We start from the raw sequence: 22,784 nt of genomic DNA on the forward strand, positions 1-22,784 counted from the left end.
GTAGGGATCCATCAGAATAAGAAAACATAGTTCAGGTCAAAGTATTGTTAACACGAGCCCCTAGGTATGGTTTACACTATGTGCTACTCTCAGAAGCCAAAGGAGATAAGTCAAAGAATGTGTCGAAATGCAGTTTTTCAGTTTTCAAATGAATGGCGAAGCTCTGCAGAAAAGCAAATTTAGTTTTCACATACATTGGTCAGAATTTGTTCTTTATTCCTCTTAGAAAAAAAATAAAAGGTGCAGTCTGGTTGGTTGGTTGGTTAGGTTTGCCTTCTCAAATTTTTCCTATAGTTTTGATCATTATATAGAGAAACAATGATAGAGAACTAAATCATAGCAATCAGAACCTTCCCAGTACAAGGCTAGTCTCCAAATTGTCCTCAAACAGCTTTGGAAATGGCACTCACCGTTTCAGATGCTTGTTCATGTAGTAAGTACTATGGAAATATTTTTGCCAGCTCTCTGGAGACGAAAAGGGTTAAATTTTCTAAAAATGCTTAGCTTAAATCAGAGGAGTATTTAGGTGCAATCAAAATCCAACTTAATTTTCAATGTATACAAAGATTGGAATTTAGAATGTCATGTCTGAATTCTTTCTTATACCCTGAGCGTTTGTCCCCAAAGCACATTGTTTGAAGAGGTACAAACTTTCCGTTATAAAATATGTAAGTGATGGAGATACAATACACAGCATAGGGAATATAGTCAATAATATTGTAATAACTTTGTATGGGGACAGATGGCAACTCGAGTAAAAAAAAAAAAGTGCATTGCCTACCTTGCCTTTAGGACATGAAGTCCTTGGGTGACAGTTTGTCAGCTTTCATCACTTCTCTTATGAAGTAGATCAAGAAAAAGGGAGTGTCATCCACATTGTAAATTTGGCAACACATGTACACCAATTCTCTAATCTTATTACTACACAGTACAAAATGATCCAAGTAGAAATAAGCACTAACTTTATTTACTCATCTGCATTATAATCGAATGAGGCAAGAAACCCTGCATCGCAACAGATAATTCCATTTCTTCCATCATAATAACACTTTTCATGCAGATAACACAAGTTTTTGCTTCACAGTGTGACTGCTGCAAGTTAAATTGATTCAATTTAATTAATAAGCATATGCTCAGTGCCTACCTGTGCACAGCACTATCCTAGGCATACAAAAGAGTTAAAAGATATGATCCCTGCTCATAGGGAGCTTACAATCTGGATAGGAAAGACGATGCATGCATACAGGAGACAGTAAAGTACTGTTAAAAAAGCACAGGAAAACCTATATAAATAATAGACTCTGAAATAAAGCCAGTAGGGTCCAAGGAAACCTCTCAAGTTTGGGAATGGAGGCTAATCGGGAAAAGTGGACCAGAGGAAGGAAATCTTGAATTTGTGTCATGGCAGTGATGGGCACACGGATTGGCAGAGGAACAGGGCATCCTTTTATGGCCAGAAGAGTGAAAAGAAGGAAGAACTCACGGACAGGGTAATAAAAACCAGCAAGTCAATTGCAGAGAATGACAGGCAAATTGGCTCAGCTCTGGAAAAGGACATTGTGGGTTCGCATATGTAACTGAAGTCACACAACAAGGCTGGCTGAGGGCATTGATTGGTGCTATTCAAAGTTTAATCAGATGATAACGCTTAAACACATCTATAAACTAAAGCCCCCTGTGGAAGTGTGTGTTTTCCTAACCTTAACAAGAAAGCAAAGACAAATTATGGAATATTAGAATCTAAACTCAGGAAATGTGATCCTTGGAGGTCATGATTAAGCTGTGATGGAGTTGTAATCATGTAGAATGCCTTTTTTTTTTTTTTTTTTAAACTCATAAAGAGGTGGGTTGTCTAAGATGAGAGACTTTCAATCCAATGCTAATCAGGCCCCTACTTCCCTTAGGATTTTTCTTTTAAAAAGCCCATTCCTTTTCCTACTGAATCCAGCAGCTAATAAAAAATCTTGGGTGTATAGTCATGGGGGCCCTAGATGGGGAGATGGAAAAAAAAATGGAAAAACAAGATGTTGGTTTCAAAATGCGAGTTAATGAATAATTACAGTGACTACTTGATAAAGATATTTCTTAACTTTGAGGGTAAAAAGAGGTGAAGTATTTCTGTTCCCAGGCAAAGAAAACTAAGGCAGAAGGAGGGTATAAGATGAAAGTCCATATACCCAAAATTTTTCTTTAATTAACCCAACAGGTAAACCAGTAACCTGTATTGTTGAATCACATCCACTTTTAAATTCCATTAGTTAGAAGAAAAGCCAGGGAAATAAGTCAGGGGAAAAGTTGGTGGTGGGGGAACAAATCCCCGAGTTTGGAACAAGGTGGAGATCCTTCTTGCTGAACTGAGACTGGTGACGCCTTGATTGACCAGCATGACCTTGACAATACATCAGGGTTAGAAGAGGGGAACGGCAACTTCACAATGCTTGTGTTCTTGCCCTTTTCAGAAGTGGCTGGTTTTGAACAGCAAGGTGAAGAGTCCTTCTGGGCCCCCAGCATACCTGGGAACGCTACTGGCCACCAGCAGCTGCAGCTGTTCAAAAGAGAGAGAGAGAGAGAAAAGATGAAGGAGCAACAAATCAAAATTTAACTTTCAGGGGCACCTGGGTTGCTTAGTCAGTTGGGCATTAGTTCAACTTTGGCTCAGCTCATGATCTCGGGTTTCGTGAGTTCAAGCCCCACATAGGACTCTCTGCGGTCAGTATGGAGTCTGCTTCAGATCCTCTGTCCCTCTCTCTCTCTGCCCCTTTCCTGCACATGCTTTCTTTCTCAAACATAAATAAACATTTTCTAAAAAATTAGCTTTCAGTGTGCTTAATGTTCCGAATGAGGTGGTCTGAAATCTGTATCTTCCAAATGTGCTCCAGGTCGCCATAATATTTAGCATTTTTACCTACAAAATATTTCTATATTTCTTACTCTACAAGGGAGTGAAAGTTCTGCTCTTTTTATATTTAGCACTGTTTTTATAATTAATATAAAAATTTATTCTTTTTAAATTTTTCAAATAAAAGAGTTCCTTATTGGCCAGTAGAAATTTGGTAGGCCTTTCCTCAATGACTGTTATATAATAAAGTTCTGTATTAAGTTCTGAGAAAACAACTATGAATAAGATAGTCTCTGCTTTTGCAAAGGTTGTATATGTTTTTAAGTAAAAATTATGGGAAAATATCAAATAAATAGCATGCTATACTATTATATCTTTAAAGCAATGAAGATAAAAACTAGCCTTACCTAGAATTCAGATCTTAAAAGTCAGAACTTTTGGCTCACCATTCTTTTTTTGTAAGATACTTAAAAAAAAAAATGTTTCTTTATTTTTGAGAGAGAGAGATAGAGCATGTGAGAGTCAGGGGTGGGGAGCAGAGAAGGTGGGGGCAAAGGATCCAAAGTAGGCCCTGCGCTCACAGCAGCAAGCCCAACATGGGGCTCAAACTCACAAACCATGAGATCGTGACCTGAGCTGAAGTCGGATGCTTAACCAACTGAGCCACCCAGGTGCCCCTTCATTCACCATTCTAAACACGAATTTGATAATGTTAAGTTATAGTCACAATCTATAGCAAACACAAGAACAGCACAGATATGTGTGACATACGTGCTTCAAACTAAAAGATGCCCAGAAGGTCTCACGTCAGCTTTAAGAACACACGTAAACTGATAGCGAGAGAATGGAAAGAGATATTCTGTGCAAGTGGAAACCAGAAGGAGGCACAGCTATACTTATTTCAGACAAAATACATTTTAAGCCAACGCAGTAGTAACAAGAGACAAAGAAGGTCATTATATAATGATTAAAGAAGACACAAATAAATGGAGAGAAATTTCATGTTAATGGATTAGAATTGATTTTGTGAAAATGTCCCTACCACCCAAAGCAATCTACAGGCTCAGTGCAATCCTTCTCAAAGTTCCAAAGACATTTTCAAAGAAATAGACAAAAAAAAAAAAAAAAAAAAAAAAAAAAAAAAAAAAAAAAAAAAAAATTCTTATATTCGATGGAACCACAAAAAGATCCCTAGTGGCCAAAGCAATCTTGAGAAAGAACAAGGCTGGGACATCATGCATCCTGATTTCAAACTATATTACAAAGTTGTAGTAATTAAACAGTATGGCATTGGCACTAAAATAGACAACAAGATCACTAGAACAGAGTAACAAGAAATAAACACATGCATATGTGGTCAGTTAGTTTTTCACCAAGTACCAAGGATATACAATGAAGAATGAATATTCTTTTCAATAAATGGTGCTGGGAAAACTGGATATCCACATGCAAAAGAATGAAACTGAACCCCTATCTTACAACACACACAAAAGTTAATGCATGATGATTAAAGACTTGAATGTAAGACCCTAAACCATAAAACTCCTAGAAGGAAACCTAGGAAAAAGCCTCCTTGCCCTTGGTCTTGGCAATGATTTTTGTACTTGACACCAAAAACAAAGGCAGCAAATGCAAAAATAAACATTAAACTAAAAAGCTTCCGCACAGCAAAGGAAATCATCAATAAAACGAACAGACAACCTATGGAATGGGAGAACGTATCTGCAAACCACATATTTGAGAAGGGGTTAAAATCCAAAATAGACAAGGAAGTCATACCATTGAACAACATCAAAACCAAATAACCTAATTTAAAATGAGCAAAGGATCTGAATAGACATTTATTCAAAGAAGACTTATCAATGACCAGTATCTGTATAGTACATGAAAAGATGCTCGACATCACTCCCAGGAAAATGCAAAACCAAACCACGATGATTAGGGTATCTACTATCAAAAAGGCAAAGGACAGCCAATGCTGGTGAGGATGCGGAGAGAAGGGAACCCTTGTGCACTGCTGGTGGGAATGTAAACTGGTACAGCCAGCATGGAAAACAGTATGAAAGTTCCTCAAGAGATTAAAAATAGAACTATCATATGATCCAGCAATCCCACTTCTGGATATATCCAAAAGAAATGAAATCATTAATTTGTATTCCCATGTTCATTGCAGCATGGAAGGATGGAAACCACATGAGTCTATCTATAGAGGAATGGATAAAGAAAACGTGATATAGATATATATAGATAGATTGATAGAGATATAGAATTATAAAATATTTTTCAACCTATAAAAGAAGGAAATCTTGCCGTTTACAACAATGTGGATAAACCTGAAAGGCATTATGCTAAGTGAAATAAACTAGACAGAGGAAGGCAAACAGTACATGGTGTCACTTACATGTGGAATAAAAAAAAAAAAAGGCAAACTCATGAAAACAGAGAGCAGAATGGTAACCCAGGAGCTTCGGGGTGGGGGAAATAGAGTTTGGTAATAGAGTACAAATTTTCAGTTTAAGATGAAGAAGTCTGAGGATGTAATGCATCACATGTTGAACTATAGTTGATGATACCGCATTGTATACATCGCAATTTGCTGAGACAGTAGAACTTAAGGGCTCACACACACACACATACACACACACAAAGGTAAATATGTGAGGTCATGGATGTGTTAATGAACTCAGTGGTGGGAGCTCTTCATAATGTATGTGCATGTCAAATCGTCGCATCGTACACTTTAAAGGTTTTACAATTTGTCACAGCTGAAAAAAAATGCTAATGCAATAAAAAAAAACCAAGTAGCTTTACGGTGGAAAAACCATCTAAGACAAATGTAATTTAAGGACATAGCACTGGAAATTGTTACATCCTCTCCTGTTGCCATAAAGGTCAGCTGACACGGAGGGAGAGCAGTGTTGAAAGAACCATAAAGAAATGGGGCTCAGCCCTGCTCACTTCTAAACTTGGGATAAAACGTGGTCTCAGGCCATCCACACCACTCTCCTATTCATTTGTGTGGACTAATGAAGTTTTTTTCTACTTAAACCAATTCGGACTGACTTATAGTACTTACAAGGGGGGAAAGCCCTAGTAATATAAAGACTTTTAAAGTTAAGAATGAGGGAAAAGTTTGAAAAAATGTTCCCTGAGGTTCTTAGACATTACTTTCCCATGTGGAATGCAGAACGTATTGGGAATTTTGGCAAATAAGGGTATGCCTTATTTTAATGGTTTACAACTTAAGAAGGTTATAAAAAAGAGAGATTAATGAATTAGAAAAGGCTCCGGGAAATCAACACTGGTGAGCTCAGAAGAGCCTAGTGATATCTTCCTGGTGTATCCATCTATGTATAAAAACGGCCCCAGGGGGCAGAACTTCTGCATTTGTGTCTGCTATTTGTACATGACTATGTGGATGTTGTCTTTTTCTTCTGTCAATTTGCAAAGTCACCTGTCTATTACTATCGCTAAGTTTCCATTTTTCAAGTTTTCTTTCTCTTGCCTTTCCTCCACTGGAAAAGCTGAGAGGGTCTCAAAAGGTGAACAGTAAAAATTGTGGAATGACTCACTCAGGGCAGTAATGGTATACTACATCAAATGCCCACTTGGAAAGAAAAAAAAGGAGGAACACTTTATCCATAGCGGGGAGATTTTGCAATCACAAACATTTCTCCAACCTGCTCGGGCAGCCGCCATTTTCTTGTTGCGCATTTTGTTCTCCAAAGCTTGCTACACAATACAAAAAGGAGAGAAGGACGTGAGACTTCCCGGTGTTTCCTACTACTTGACATTAATAAAGATGATACTTTTATAAAATAAATTGTATCCTACCTGTTTCATCTTCTTCTTTAGATCCAGATTTGCTGCCTTCTGGCCCTTGGCAGTAGCATTGAGATAATAGATGGTCAAACTACATTTTAAAAAATAGTAAAATATATGGTAGTTTTCAGTTCGAGATTCTTCTGAAATTTACATTCACTAAATCATAGAATGTAGATAAAAGACTGAAGTACACAGAAGTAAAAAAAAAAAAAAATGCACTCGGAACATGGTTAGTAGAGCTGGACCTGGGAAGGTGGGACTCAAGGGTTCTCTTCCACAGCATCACTCTGCCTACCATACCTCGCTGCCTAATTGTATCTTCTTGGAAATGTATTAACATCAGTTTAAACTATAATTAAAAGTAACATTTCAAATTGATGCCAAGGGCATCCAAGAGAATGGAAAATCTACGGAAGCTTAGGGAATATGTGGAATAAAAAAGAAATTGACTTTCTGCCTTAAATTCCCTTCTTTGGCTTTCACAACAAAGAATATAATCCTCATAAGTCATAGTCAATTAACATAGACATTTTTTCCATAGGATGTATTGTTTGCATTTCTCCCTTCTTTGAAACGAAAATGTTTTATAAAGGAATATCCTTGGCTTTTAACCGACATTTACATTTCTAGAAAGAGCAAATTCCAGCCAAACATTTGTGTAAAAATAAATATGTTCATCTTCACTTAAAGCAAAATAAACAAACAAAATGCATTAAAAAAAAGGTAACTGGCATTGCTCTTTGTTGCAAATAACTGGATACTAAACACATTTCCTCTACTCCCCAACCATGCCAGATTATACCCTTTATGAGCCATCTGGTGCTAGCAACACAATTATTGATATTGTTTAGCTGGGTTTGTTTATCTTTTATATGAGTGATGGGAATTTGAATGAAATTACATACACGAAAGCATTTGGCATATACTATTTGATATGAAGTAGGTGCTCAATATGTGTGTGTGTGTGTGTGTGTGTGTGTGTGTGTGTGTGTGATAAAGAGTTTTTTAGAAAAGTGCCTGGATTTGGAGGGGGAACGCAAAAGACCTCACAAGTCATTTGCAGTTCTGGAATTCTCTCTTTATATGCCACTTTTTCTGTCTTGTGATGCACCTTAAATAAATACTCTTCATAAATCATTTTCTGGTCTCCAAAAGGAATGAACCTGGCTGCAGAGAACCTGAATTCTACTCAGTTATCCCAAAATCACCCAAGCTGATTTACTATGAGCCACTGGGGAAATTCAAAATGTTTGTAACATGTAACATTCTCTAATTAAAGGTAATAAAGAGCCAGGCCAATTGTGTGAGCCCCATAAACTAGAAGATGACATCTCAGGATTTGAAAAATCAAATCAGCAATAAACTGAAATTGGGTTTTAAATCAGAACCTCAGAACTACAATCAACCTTGCAGGACATCTATTTGACCTTGTATCCTGCCAACTTTCTTCTGCACAGTCTGTATGAGGGGTTGGCAAACCATAATCTCCAGGGTAAAACGGACTCCCAGCCTGTTTTGCATGGCCCATGAACTAAGACGGCTTTTACATTTTTAAATGGTTAGGTAAGTGCTTCCAGAATATCCTCAATTTTTCCTTTTGACCCATACAACCTAACATATCTACTATTTTGCCCTTTTAGAAAAAATGTGCTGACCCTGAGTGTAGACCATCCCTGACAAGTGGCTTCTAGCCTTTCTGTCTATTCCCACTCATTCCAAACTCACTGTTTGGTGCTTCAAATGGTTAGGGGAAATAATAGATGGAAAATAAGACATGAGCTTGCATTGACTTATCAGCCACTTGATTTGGGGCATATCTTCCATGTGATAGCAATAATATGATTAATGAGGCTAACCTTTTAAGATTATCGTGGAAATGCAATGATTAATATACGGGTAGTGCCTGGACATGGGCCATACTAGTTCCTCTTCCACACTCTTGGGACAACTTAGTCAACCTTCAACCACTGGCATCAGAACAATGTTGCTCCTCAGTTTAGAAATAAATCTGTCTCTTACTAAGGTAAGACTATACTCATAAAATCTGACATGAACTTTGATCTGTTTTTTTTTTTTTTTTTTAATACAAGATCTCATTTATACCACTAAGGGGCTTTGACTTTTAAAAACCACTTAATAACTTAACATCGTCCCACAAGCCACTGTATTACGAAAACTTGGAAAATAAAAATCACTTCAAGGGCCATCTGTTGAAACAGGTGGCTTCCAGCAGGTCATTTTCTTTCTTTTTTTTTAATGTTTATTTATTTTTGAGAGAAAGAGACACAGAGAGAGAGAGACAGAGTGTGAGCAGAGGAGGGGAAGAAAAAGAGGGAGACACAGAATCCGAAGCAGGTTCCAACCTCTTGAGCAGTTAGCACAGAGCTTGATATGGGGCTTGAACCCACAAATGCGAGATCATGACCTGAGCCAAAGTCGGATGCTTAACCGACTGAGCCACCCAGGTGCCCCCAACCAGATCATTTTCTAACATATCTGCACCAGAGATTCACCATCAGATTCTGAATGCCACCAAATGATCAAGGTTCTCTAATATACAAAAGTAATCTGTTTTACTGTTTAATTATTCCCATGGGCTTTCCTTCAAAAAAGGTGTCATAGTATAAAACGGGAGGTAAAGGTTGGATTTACTGTCAGAGTCTTACTATTACCATTTTGCTATAGTCCTACCAGGTGAAAATCATCTTGTCCCTCTAAATTGGTGCCTTAATAAAATTGAAGATGAAACCTGTCTTCTCTGACATGACTCATGACCATGATCATCACAAAGTAGATGGTAACAACTTGGCCCAGAACCCAGCTCATTTATTTCAAATCATTGGGATTTCTCTCCCTGAGCTTTCTTAGTTTTACCTTTTAAGAAACAAATCCTGTGCATCAGCTTTATTTCTAAAGTGTTTCTGAGGGTGGTTTCATACTTGCCCTCCTCGACTGCGAGCAGTGACAGTACCAGACTTTCTATTTAGGAGGGCCTCAGGGGTTGAAAGGAAGGACCAGGGTGCTTTTCCTGGCTCTTCAATAGCAAATATATTTTTTTTTCCTTAGAATGTAAGTTTATCTCTGTGCTGGTCAAGAGTCAGAAGCCAATGAAAGTTACAAGGGAACAAAACCCCCCTCCCAAATTCTCCTTTGGATATCACCTCTGACTTTTGAAGGGACAGACTAAGCGACCTTTCCAAGACCCTTCTGGGCCTCTGATTTTATTATCATGGACCCACACTTACTGATAGCCTTTGAGGAACAAGGACATGATGGTTTTTAAGACCCCTTAAACCTTTAGCCCTAAAATGCAGCCTATAGGGTCCCCAAAGGGAATGTTAACTTAGAGACTCATCATTTCTGTGTGTTCACAGCCATCTGCTTTATGGGACAAGAGCTGGGGGCCAGGAGATCGGGGGAGCTCCATGTGCTGATTAGATTTAGCATTTCGCATTTATGTTTCCCTTGCTTTAGCTGTTTACTGATAATTATTTTGGTTACTTGGGAACAAATCTTATAATCCTAGGCAGGCAAAGACAGATGCAGATGGCTGGGAATTACATTCAATGGGATCAGAATATGGCTCATGAATTTCAGACTCTCACCACCATGTAATCAGCACTGAATTTGCTGAGGTTACAGCACAACCCTTAGAGAGCATGAGAAAGCTAAGAAAGCTGGAAATTAAAAGGAGCCAGGAAAGACATCACAGAGTCTCTTCCTATGAGAGGGGAAGCACCTACGCCATAACCAAAACGACAGCGATAACCAGTCCGGGGTTAGAGAGCTGTCTCAAGATCTTTGCCATCCAGCTTGGGAAATCGTGCTCCAGTGTTTCTCCAATGACTTCGAACATCCTATTTTTGCCACTGAAAAACAAAAAGGGGGGGAGAGGGTGGAGGAGAGAAGCTCATTTATAACATATGTAAAAGCCATGGTTAGAGCAAGAAAACTAGACATCTTTCTCAAACACCACTTAAGTACTCTTTCAGATTGGGAACCTAATGTTTAGCTACAACTCCTGGCACTTCGACCTGTTACTATCAACATATGGGTCAGACATGAGAACTGGTATGCCAACGTAAACACGCAGTCGAGCAGTTAGGAAATTAACCACAGCATTGGGAGAAGTCTGGTTTTGTTTTGTTTTTTTCTTAAGCTGTATCCCTAAGATTTTGATTGAAATATATTTTATAAACAACTCGCAAGTCTACCCCTTAGCCAGCTGTCCTTGTTGGAGAACATTCCCTTTGGGCTGCATAAAGAGTGCACTTAATTGTTGAATTAGCCTTGGAAATAAACATACAGAATAGCTTAACAGAATCAAGTCCACAAATAATCCGGTATCTCTCCCCATGCAAGAGCTGCTATCTCATTTTCCACAGAGCTCTTTCATCAGAGTTATTAACAGGTAATCACACTGAAGGGTGAGTCCTTTCTCTCATTGTCTTTCTTGTGGACAGGCCCTAATGACCGCCAGCTCAGTCTTACGGCTAAGAACAGACCATGCGAAGAGAAGGAAAGAAGCCTAAAGGGCCAAAGTCCTTAATGGATTTGTTCTCAACCCATTGAGGTAAGAATCAGCCCCTACAAACTAGAGAAATGAAGGCAGGATGTCTGTCTTATCTTAATATGTAATAGAATTATTAAGTAATACCCATCATGTCAAGTTATTTTTTCTGTATACGCATATTGATTCTACCATGAAAAGCTGTAATTTTCAGAGCAGAGATTAGGTTATTTACCACCAAGTTCTTCATATCATCAGAATAAAGGCTGGTATAACACTTAATATTTTTGTTTCACTATCGTTTATTGATCTTCATACACTCTCAACTACTAAACAAACATGACTCACAAGTTCCAGATGAGATTTTTTTTTTTTTTTTTTTTTTTGCCTCTGGCCTCACTATAATAAAGTCTTTCAAAACACTGAGAGTAATTCCAGATATGTGGTCAAGGGGTTGCTGGACTGCCGAGGTGTTAAGTTTTGCTTCACAAATTACAGATCTGCACCCGGCAAGACCTGTGATATATTAAGGGGGAATGGAGTTTAGAGATAATTCAAGATTATATTGATTTATTTCTCTAGGGTTTCTTTGTCGCCATCCATTCTACCTGGCCATACTTTCTTCCCAGCCATAGGGGATACAGCGAGAGTAAGAAGGTAAGCAAAGATGAGAGAAGGCAAGACATTCTGCTCCCCAGCTTCTTGGTCTGAAGCTGATGGACGTGGTTAGAATAGGGGAACTGGAATTTTACCAAATGTTCCCCTCCCATAAAGGTCTTCTCTGCATTCAGTGTGTCCCAAAGTCGAAGTCATTGGCATCTCTGGGGATTCTCCTCTTTCCAGGTCTGGTGTTCTTACTAAGAGTCCAGATCTCTTATGTACAAGCTAAAGAAGCTTCTACTAATCCCTGGTAATCCTTTTATCTGACAGTTAGCCAAAGCGTGCCATGTTTTTTCTGGTCTGCTGTGACTCTACAGTCAAATGAAATGATAATGAACTTAAGCTTCTATGGGTGTGGCCCCACCCACCCTGGCTTAGAATAGTCTATAAGCAGACCTGTCTTCCCAGTGGACTGAAAGCTTCCCAGGACCAGAATCAGTGTCCAATTTGCTCCCACATCTCCTCTAATGCTTAGTGTCCAAAAAATAGCCATTATTCATTCATTACTTCAAGTTACTGGCCAACACTCTACTGTGCTTAGACTCACAGACATAAAAATACCTTTTTTTTTAAAAAATATTTTTAAAAGTTCATTTATTTTGAGAGAGATAGAAAGTGAGTGGGGGAGGGGACAGAGAGAGAGAGAGAGAGAGAGAGAGAGAGAGAAAACCCCAAGCAAGCTCTGCACTGTTAGTGCGGAGCCCAATGTGGGGCTCGAACTCACGAACCATGAGATCATGACATGAGCTGAATTTGGACACTTAACTGACTGAGCCACCCAGGTGCCCCCAGACATGAAAATATTCTATCCCCAACCTCTGAAAGTCAGCCACACTATTAAAAAAATAAACACATAAGGTATAATGGCAAATAAGTAACACAACGGCAGTGTCGCAATTTAAAACAAAAAAATATATATAAAAGTGTCACAATATAATATAAATCTGCACTTACTGTTTGATCTCAGTTATTTTAAAAAACTGCATAAAAAGAAAACCAGAATACAAAATTCCAAAATGTTGAAATGTGGAGGGTTGTTATTTCAGGTCTTTGGAGCCTTTGAAAAGTGTTTATTTTCAAGGAGAAACATTTTTATAATTTCCAGGTTTTCTGGGAGAAACACATAATAAGGCCTTTTCAGTGAGATGAAAATACATAAAAATATAATTACCATAATGCTAGCAGGGAGGTATGTGAGAACCCAGAGAATTATAAATTGTTCAGAATTATTAGCGAGAGGTTGGGGGAGACGCATCATGTCAGCAAATGTGGTGGAAGAAATTAGAATTTTCTTCATCTGGGTACAAAATAAATGGTTTTAAAATTGTTGAACTGTTTAAGGTGAATCCACTTAATAGCCTATTGGAATAATTTTCTGACAAATTCACCCTCCCAAATCAGGTCAAGCAAGAATACCTCATCAAATTCCTTACAGAATTCCTTTTTTTTTTCTTTTTTTAAGTTTTATGAGAGAGAGAGAGAGAGAGAGAGAGAGGGCAAGAGCAGGGAGAGGTGGAGAAAGAGAGAATCTTAAACCAGATGCAGATGACCAATCAGGAGTTGGACACTCAATGGACTGAGCCATCCATGCGCCCCACAGAATGGGTCTTCTAAGGTATTGTAGCCACTTTACCTGCGAACATACCTGTCCCTGGGAGTGATTAACCATCACTGTGCTATTGGGTGGGTGTGGCCATCCATTAACCTACCGCAAATGCAAGTTCGCTGCCCACCCAGGTGCCAAGTAGAGTCAGACACTCTTCCGGAGGCAGGCTGACAAAACCATCCCAAACTCAGGATCCTTGAGAATGCCAAGCCATGAAGATCCTAATTCATGCTTTCTCACCTCATTTTTAGGGCAGAGCAACCCTTTCAAACTTCTAAATCTAAACAAATAAATGAAGTATACATTCTTTTGCTCCAAAATGAGTAAACTGACAGGAGAAATAGACTAGTTAAATAAGATAGAGACACCCCTTTCCTGACATGCTACTGAAAATTATTTAAATTTTCTTGATCTCAAAACAGTGATATATGTACGGTAATTTTGCCTAAGTCTGCCAATCAGAGAACACTTGGTTAAAATCAGCTACTATGCCTTAGATACAGGCTCTTCTTTTTTTTTTTTTTTTTAATTAAAATCATAGCAACTCTATGTGATATAAAGAGAGGCAGAAGAATTAGGCTCAAAAAGCTAAAACTGTGTGGCCATTGTGCCTGTCTAGCTCAATGATATTTTTCACAGGAACGCCCCCTGTGTAACCACCATCCAGCTCCATGTGGACATTGGGTTTCCCTCCCGTTGATACATTTTTTGAGAAGCATCGACTTCCAGTTAGAAAGTCAAAAGCACATCTAAAACCCATCCCAGATATTTAGTTGTGTGGGTAATTTGCAATTAAGTAAAGTCTTTGAATGGCTTAACTGTTGAACTTTGTACCCAGAGATTCATTAGGGATTTACGAAGACCAAGCTCTTCTTCAAGACTGCAATTTCATATTTAGTCTCCAGATGTCACTGTCTGCATTATTTATTTCAGCCCAGAGTTTGGGGGGGGGGGGGGGTGGGGGGTTGGATTTTGTCAGCATCAGCTTCCTGAGTATGACAGAACTCCAGTGGTTTTTGCCCTATCAGCTGGCTTAACATTTTCTTTCTTTTGTTTTGTTATTTTTTTCCCCCCAGGAAAGCAATAATAATAACTCAGCCTATTATTAGAGTGAAATGCCTCTTTCATACTTAGGTCTGTGGGCAACGAAACTTTTGACTTTAATTTAATAACTTGCGTCTGACAGCACGACGGGGATATTACATGTGGCCATTGTTGCCTCACGCTCGTCATTCACGTGGCTTTTCACATTCACATTTCTTTCATTTGAAAAGGAGAAATAACTCAAATGCATGCTGAGCAGTGACTCAACAGGCAGAGATTCTTGCGGTTGCAGAGAGGAACTTGTGGTAGATTCATTTTTAGGGCCCCATTTAGGGAATGAAATCTCAATTCCCCTGATCCCGGCGACTGGCTTTCTTGATAAGTGTCACCATCAGAACTCTGTCATAGAGAACTGGCGAAAAGGACGTTTCAGCTTGGATCAGAGAGACCTCTTGACTCTTTATTACTGACTTGAGCGATCTGTCCATGTTTGGGGAGAATATATAGGAGCGAATGTCACCCTCAATTGTTTTGCCACCAGGTAGCATTTTGGATTGTGAATTGTGTGACCCACTTTATAGTCACAGTTATCGAATGATGATCCCATTTCCTAGGTAGCTCGTGGAATAATCTATTTTTAATTAATTATTATCTATTTGACGTGACGTAGCACGTCAAAATTCCTTCCGACTTTTGGACACGCTGGCCCGGCACCAAGAAAACTGACACATCCCAACTATCGTAATCTGAACACGCTCTTTGCCATCCCCTTTGAGCTCAGATTTATCATCCATATTTACCCAGGTAGAGCCTGGCGCACTCAAATCCTTTTCCCTTTTGTGATTCTCAAATAAGAAACCAATGCAACTTGCCTAAGAATCTCCATGTTACCTAATGAGCCTGGATGCTCAAAGAATCTCATTTCTACAGGCCAAAATGCCATTGTTTGGAGAAAAAAAAAAAAGCTTGTTAAGAGTGACCATTCCTATCTCCACGCCTGGAATAAAACGACACCCGGATGGAATTTCAAAGGCAAGAACCTGAAGGGGCCACAATCAAAAGATGGCGGGAGGGATACGATCATGTACAGGACAGGCATGGTGGACAGGAAGAGAATGAGCAATAGCATGCCCAGGTAGAAATTATTCGATCTGGAAGCTTTGAAGACCCTGGCCTCGGGAACGTTGCAACACATCACGGCCCAGCACTGGAAGTACATGGATGTGTGGAGTCGAAGGATATTGATGCCTGGGAGGCTGGGGGCGAAGAAGGAGCCCATCCTGGAAAGAAAAAACATGGCTCTGCTCACTTCAAGTCGTCTCTTCGTAACAAAGTCACACGGCACCTTGCTTATCTCACTTCATGTTTATTTGCCAAAGGGAGAAAATGCAGTGCCGCTTTCAAGCACACAAACTCTTTTCATAAATAAACTTGCCTAGTCAATTTCCGTCTTTGATGCACATTTTACCATCTTTCCCTTTACCACAGGGATTGCACACATGATTCTCTCACGGCAATTATGCTGTCCGTTAACTATATCTGTTAGCATTAATCAATTCAAACTACACCAGAGAATATGTTACATATATTTACTTCTCTCTTCTACTTCTAAAATAAACTTGATTTCCCTTAACACTCAAATCATCAATTAATAAATCTAAAAATCTAACCTCTTTCTACTGTTACCCTTAAAACCACTCATTCTATTCAAATAAACTACACATCTGGATTAATTACCTTTCTTGTGGGCTAATTAATTTTTGCTTAATGGAAGAGAAAAAATAAAATGAATTTTTCTTTTGCTGATGGTTTTCTCTATTAGCTATGTAGCTACTATGGTGCTTTAGAGCAGATGTATGTATGCCCAGTAATAGACTGTGTTTTGTTGATAATCTATAGGAAGCTTTATGTGTTTGAGATGAAAATGCAACACATCCATTTAATTTAATTTAATTTCATTTAATTTAATTTAATTTAACTTAATCTGTTTACTTCCTTACACTTCTGTTTGTCCTGGAAATCCACCACTTTGTATATCTGGCTTTTAAAAACTATTTTTAAATGCCACTTTTAAAAAGGAAGTAGTTAGGTGAGGTCACTTTTACTTGATGGCTTAGTTGGTTATTTTCAACAAAATAAATTTCAGTTTTCTTTGATGAGAAAATCCATTAGCATCATCAAACAGTATTAATAGCAATGTATTGGTCCAAAACCAAAAAGAGGATACATGTGCACTTATTTCAGAAGTATAACCAGAGTCACATCTTTTCAACTGTCCCAGCTATGATAAAGCCCTCAGTAGCTCTAGTTAGGGCCAGCAGTTTAGATTTCCTACGTATGTAGAGAGGCTGTTTCAACCAATCCAATGTGAATTTGGTATATTATGTTGGAGGGGGGCAAGGGGTGAGTTAGATGAAGAAATTCATTTCTGCTATTTCTATAATTGAAATGCTGCAAACCAGCGTGAAGCTATTTCATTTAAAAGTGGAATCTTCCCCAAATCTGGATTTTCTTGTTGATAGGATTTGATACCACAGATCTGAATGACATTTGAACATAACGAGTGGACCAGACATTCTGAAGAAAGATAAACTATTTTTTTTTTAATGGTACGGGCTTCAGGCAATGATCTACCCATGCAGGTTCATCAATCGTAACCCATGTGCCACTGCGGTGTGGGATGTCAATAGTGGGTGTGCCTGTGGGGGCCTGGGGGTACGAATTAAAAAGAGTAAGAAGATAGACTTTGGAACAACATGGGGTATCTTTGTTACAGGATAGCCAGAGAGAACCCGGAGCCTCAAAAATGTGAGCAAGTGAGTGACAGTCTCAGGTAAGGGGCAACAATTACATAGCAGGGCACTGTATTCTCAAATGCCAACATTAGTCATGTTAGATGCTTGTGAATGATTATGTGTCTTCCCTTCTAAAGCCGGGCTTGGCCATACGATTTGTTTTGCCCAAGGAAATGGAAATCAAAATGAGGTGTCTCACTACTGGATAGAAACGTTGAAAGCCCTGTGTGGATTTTTTTCTCATCTCTCTGCTACCCTATCTAGTGTTGTTCCAGATGGACTCAATTTGGCCGGTCTAGGACTCTAGAGTGAGAGTAACTCAAAAGAGCAGATCCCTCTACCAACCCACATTGAACATGCAGAGTACATAAGAAGAAAACTTTTCCCTTTGTAAACCACTAAGCTTTGGGGGGGGAGGGGGTGGTGTTTAGCTGCTATACAACCTAGTTTACCCTCAGACACAATTCTGTATATAATTTAATACCTAGACTTACCTAAAGCCACACATATTTGTACATATATATATACATATATATATATGCATCATTCGTCTGTATACGTATATATGCACACACCTAGGTACATGCACCTATAAACCTCAGATTTTCAAAATAAATATCAAATGGGCACTCTGAACAAACAGGTTCAAGAACCATAACCTAGAAAAACAGATCCTGGCACAGTGATAGCTGAACCCTAATGCTCAAACTGTCTTTGCCGGTGACTCACTAATCAGCTCGGCTCACTAAGTCCCTTACCCACACTTGATCCTGTCATCTGTCAGTTCAAGATCCTTGTAATACCTTAGCCTTATAAAGTGCTTTTCTTCCAAGAAGATCAAAGCGAATGAAAGCTTCTTTCATTGAGCTCTCCTTATTACTCCAGTGACATGGTACATGTCAGGTAAATTATTCACATCTGATCAACCAAGAAAATGAGGTAGCAGACAGGCACAAAGGTAGAAGAGGTACACAAAGAGACAGTGTTGGAGCCATGTCCACACCCATCTTCTGTCTCACTGTTTTCTGCTGCCCCTACACCCTGTTCTGATAGAGATATGACGTGTGTTTGTCGTTTTAAAATACGATGACGAAACCCTGTGCTATCCATTTTAAAATGAAGTGCGTGATATAAAAGTGTACTGATCATGTCAGCCAATTACATGCCAAAATGGATTTTACCTTTAAAGTTGGACTTTAATAACATCCACTAATTAGAAACCCCTAAAGCTGTACCTGAATGTCTACAGTCACAAACCAACAGACGTGAGTGCAAACGTCCCATAGTCTTTTGTTTCTGTGTGACCAAGCTCCAGTATCAGTTCCTTGTGCCTCATAAGATGGTAGCTTACCATGTGTGAGTCCCCTTGTGTGGGGGAGCCTACCACACTTGGAATACACACTCCTCACCCCTTGCCCACCAACCACATCCTCCCTCCTTTACCAACTTTCTGGGAGTTAGGAAAAAGACCATCTGTCCAAAGGGTTGACCTGAAAGTAAGCAATAGCTCTTTTGCTTCTGTGACTCCGGGGTGTAATTATCTCTGTACGCTCAAAAAAACACCATCACATTCTAATGTCCTCTTCAGACCAACAAGAAGCAAGGCTTGACCACTATCTAAAGGAGGAATACACAGAAAGGGATAGTGGAGAGATTTTGGTAATGGGTCTGCCCATGAGAGAATGGGGGAAGGGTTTTGGATATTTAAGAACTTCAACATGAACCATAGTGGACTAAATAGTTGCAAAATTATAAGCGAAACGAATCAGGACAGCCATTTCAACGGCTTTTCTGATCATGAAAATGAATTTCTAGGCCAGTCTGTTGTCTTTGCTACGAAAGAACAAGAAACAGACATGTAGCATGTGTCTGCACAAATGGCATCCACCAGGCCTGAGGGATTTGTGGCACTCTGTGTAGAAGCCAGGGAGTTTTAAAACTGATACAAGGTGATGGTTTCTCATTGTTCCAGTAGCGAAGTTAGCTATTTTCTGCTGTGACAGCAGAATCCCCTCCAGAAAATGAAAGATCCAGAACTGCTAGAAGCTTTTCCCTTTACCCTCCCTGTTGGTGGTCATATGTTGGACCAACTTGACTTTCCTCCTTGCTTAGAGAATGAAAGATGCGTTTCACTCTTTAATGACTCTCTGGGCACATGAGCCATAACTTGCAAAATTTAGAAAGCGAGAGGGCAGGAATTAGATTTTTAAACATACCTGATAATGGAAAAGATCATCTTTTTATAGCCTTTTCTTCATATGTATTGACCTAGTGAGGCACAGGAATTAGACAGACCCCAGGGCAGGATGATGGGGTCCTTGATTATGGTCTTTATATCACTAAAGCAAGATAATTTTAACATTTGCAGAGAGGTGCAGTCTTGCAAAGGTTTAACAGCTCAATGCAGCTATGGTTGAAGGATTTAAGTGCTATATAAAGCTTGTGCAAAATTTGAGCCAAGTTACTAGGACTAGTACATAGGACAATGGCGTGGTCAGTGGCACGGTGTTATATTAAACAAGTGTCATAAGATAAAGATGCTCAATTGTAGCTTGTGGGTTGGGTGTTCTTAGTTAAAAGTGACAGATTTCCAAGACACATGGTCCCTAGATGAATCGCATGCCATGAACCAATTTTTAAACTCAAAAACAGTTTCTACTATATCGGCTCATCTTAACCTGTCAAGGTTTACAGTGAGAATGCTTTCATTTAATAAAAGATATGACAATCCTTTGTACATCAAAAGACATAATTCTGATGTGTAAATGGCCTGTGAAACAAGTTACGAAACAGTGATTGTATTTTTAGCTTGAACTTCCTAAAACAGAAGTTACATCTCCAGTAGTCCAGTTACCTAAAACTACTGGATTTGGTAAGATATTTTTTTCAAAAGCAACAACAAGTTGTATTCTAAACATACTCGATAATGACAGAATAAAATCAGTTTTTCAGAAGGGCCTGACATTAATTTATTTCATACTTAACATGTGGCTATGGGACCATTAATGTTTCACCGGTAGACCCTAGTGTCACAGGATATAAAAGTATAAAAAAGCTTTCAAAGAAGCTACAAAGCGGAAATACACTCCCAGTATTTGATAAAGGAATGCTCTGCAAAACAGGCAGATGTCTTTGAGGATGAAGAGTTAAGATATAAACATAAATATAAATAAATAGAAATATAATATAAATGTAATATAAATATAAATATGAATATAAATACAAATATAAGTATAATATAAATGTAAATGTAAGTATAATACAAATATAAATATGAATATAAATACAAATATAAATATAATATTAATATAATATAAAATAAACATAATATAATATAAATATAATGTAAATATAATGTAAATATAAATACAAATATAAACAAGATTTTCCTATCCACTTTGCAAAGGCAACAGTTGAGTTAGACCCAGACTGGGGACCTCTCTGACACCAGGCTACAATGCATTATGCAATAATGTTCTTTGCGGCTTTTCTGTAAGTTGTAAACAGTCCAATAGCAGACCTACCAGATCATGCCTTGGTTGAAGATCAGAGCAAGGACATTGCCGCTGATGTCAAATTCAGTGTATGAAGGCTACAGAAGACACAGACATTTGCTGGATTAACATATCAAATGGTGCAAACTGAAAAACCCGAGTGGTACATGTTTCTGCATAGGTATGCTTCCATGCAGCAATAATCACGGAATAATCAATCTAATAAACGAGTAGTGCTAAATAAAATAATGCAGCACCCTTTTTAACAAAGTAAGGCTCATTTTCTAAAGCAGTCATTCAAAATGTTGTGAAAGTGTGGACCACTGGGCTCTCACGCATGGCCCGCTGTAAAAATTGGAGCAACCTTCTGGGAAAAGTTTGACAATGTGTATTAAAAACTTGAGAAAATCTCAGTCTCTTTGGCCCTGTGAGTATACCTCTGGGAATGTGAGTTAACAAATCGAGCTTAAATGCTGACAAAGTGTAACAAGCAGAGATAACACCATCTAAATATCCAATAATGACTCTCTGGGCACATGAGCCAGAACTTGGAAAATTTAGAAAGTGAGAGGGCAGGAATTAAATTTTTAAACATACCTCATAATGGAAAAGATAACCTTTTTATAGCCTTTTCTTCATATGTATTGGTTAAGTAAATACAGTATATCTATACTGTGATATACAGTGCACATAATCAAGGTCACCGTTTGAAGAATGCTTACTTACGCAAAAGAAAACTAGGATTTGATGTTAAGCAACAAATATATAAAATTATGCATTCATTATTTTTACCAACTGAATATGAAATTATGCATAAGGAAAAGACTTGAAAATGCCCAACAAATTACCAGGTGTTATATAGGTGGGGGATGTATCATGACTTTCATTTTCTTCCTTAAGTTTGCATACTTTAAAACACCGTAAAACCTTGGTTTGCGAGCATAATTTGTTCTGGAAACGTGCTTGTAATCCAAAGGACTCATATATCAAAGCGAGTTTCAAGAACCATTGGCTCACTTGTGATCATGTGACATTCAGCATCACTTACTACTTGCATTGCAAGGCATCCTTGACTATCAAGTAAAGATTTATTAGAAATGCTTGCTCGTCTTGTGGGACACTTGCAGAATAAGCTACTCGCAATCCAATGTTTCACTGTATTTTTCAAAAAAATGTGGATTTCCTTTACAATAAAATGAATATAGAGAGACACAATTAAAGTTTAAGAAGTTGTTCAACTCAATATCCAGTGTTTGTCTCCTAGATGCCACCCTGCTTAGGGTACAGCATCAGGCTGTTTTTTTTGTGCAGAAGGCCCACCAATAGGAACTGAGGTGGGCATCTGTCCTAGGGTGGCCTGTCGAAAGGCTTTCTGGTAACACATCAGGCATCCTAGAAAGAAAGCGTCTATCAATGGGAGTAATGCTAATTAGCAACAGCAATGAAACTGGCTCCTACTTGAGCTGGGCTAGAGAACAATCAGTCAGGAAACTAACCAGTGACAAGAGAAAGAAAAGCGAAATTGTGAACTGAGAGCACCAAGAAGACCATGAAAGAGAGACCAAATGGGAAGCAGGTCCTTAATCCTGTCCCAGATCCTGGCATCTGCAGAGGTGGCTTCAGACCCCCTGTATCTTCATCAAAACTCCCTGCCGACACACATACACACGCAGCCCACACACACGCATGCTCACGCCCACACACATGCACACGCAAGCGTCACTCTTCTTTTCAAACCCAAGAACCCCTCCTAAAAATATCTGTAAGAAGACGGGAGAGTTGTCTGGTTTGGAACCCCAACAGAACGATCACAGCTTTTGAATGCCTTGCCTCGAGAGTTCTTGAATCCAGGCCCCAATTTCATCAGGAGCGCTTTGCTCTGGACCACCTTTCCCTTTGCCTGAAGCCTTGTGAGCTCACAGAACACATTTGACAAATGCTCAGCTGGGTGGCCTGTGCCATCTGTGGCCTTGGAACGGCTCTTGTCCATGTCAGTTTAAGAACCAAACCT

The 22,784-nt window shown here is 38.8% G+C and overlaps 1 protein-coding gene across 1 annotated transcript in view; it reads right to left on the bottom strand.

Annotated features, from left to right (window-relative positions):
• Positions 1-939: 939 nt before the first annotated feature.
• Positions 940-22,784, bottom strand: part of TMC1 (transmembrane channel like 1) — a 168,914-nt gene continuing 147,069 nt past the window's right edge. Inside the window, exons 17-22 of the mRNA XM_040449256.1 lie at positions 20,804-20,871; positions 15,525-15,764; positions 10,408-10,533; positions 6,674-6,752; positions 6,520-6,571; positions 940-2,545 (exon numbers count right to left, since the gene is read on the bottom strand). Of these exons, the coding sequence (XP_040305190.1) occupies positions 2,523-2,545; positions 6,520-6,571; positions 6,674-6,752; positions 10,408-10,533; positions 15,525-15,764; positions 20,804-20,871 (588 nt within the window). The 3' untranslated portion in view covers positions 940-2,522. The remainder of the gene's footprint in view (positions 2,546-6,519; positions 6,572-6,673; positions 6,753-10,407; positions 10,534-15,524; positions 15,765-20,803; positions 20,872-22,784) is intronic.

The sequence above is a fragment of the Herpailurus yagouaroundi genome, unplaced genomic scaffold (genome assembly GCF_014898765.1).
Source record: "Herpailurus yagouaroundi ecotype Mexico unplaced genomic scaffold, PumYag 199, whole genome shotgun sequence".
NCBI lineage: Eukaryota > Metazoa > Chordata > Mammalia > Carnivora > Felidae > Herpailurus > Herpailurus yagouaroundi.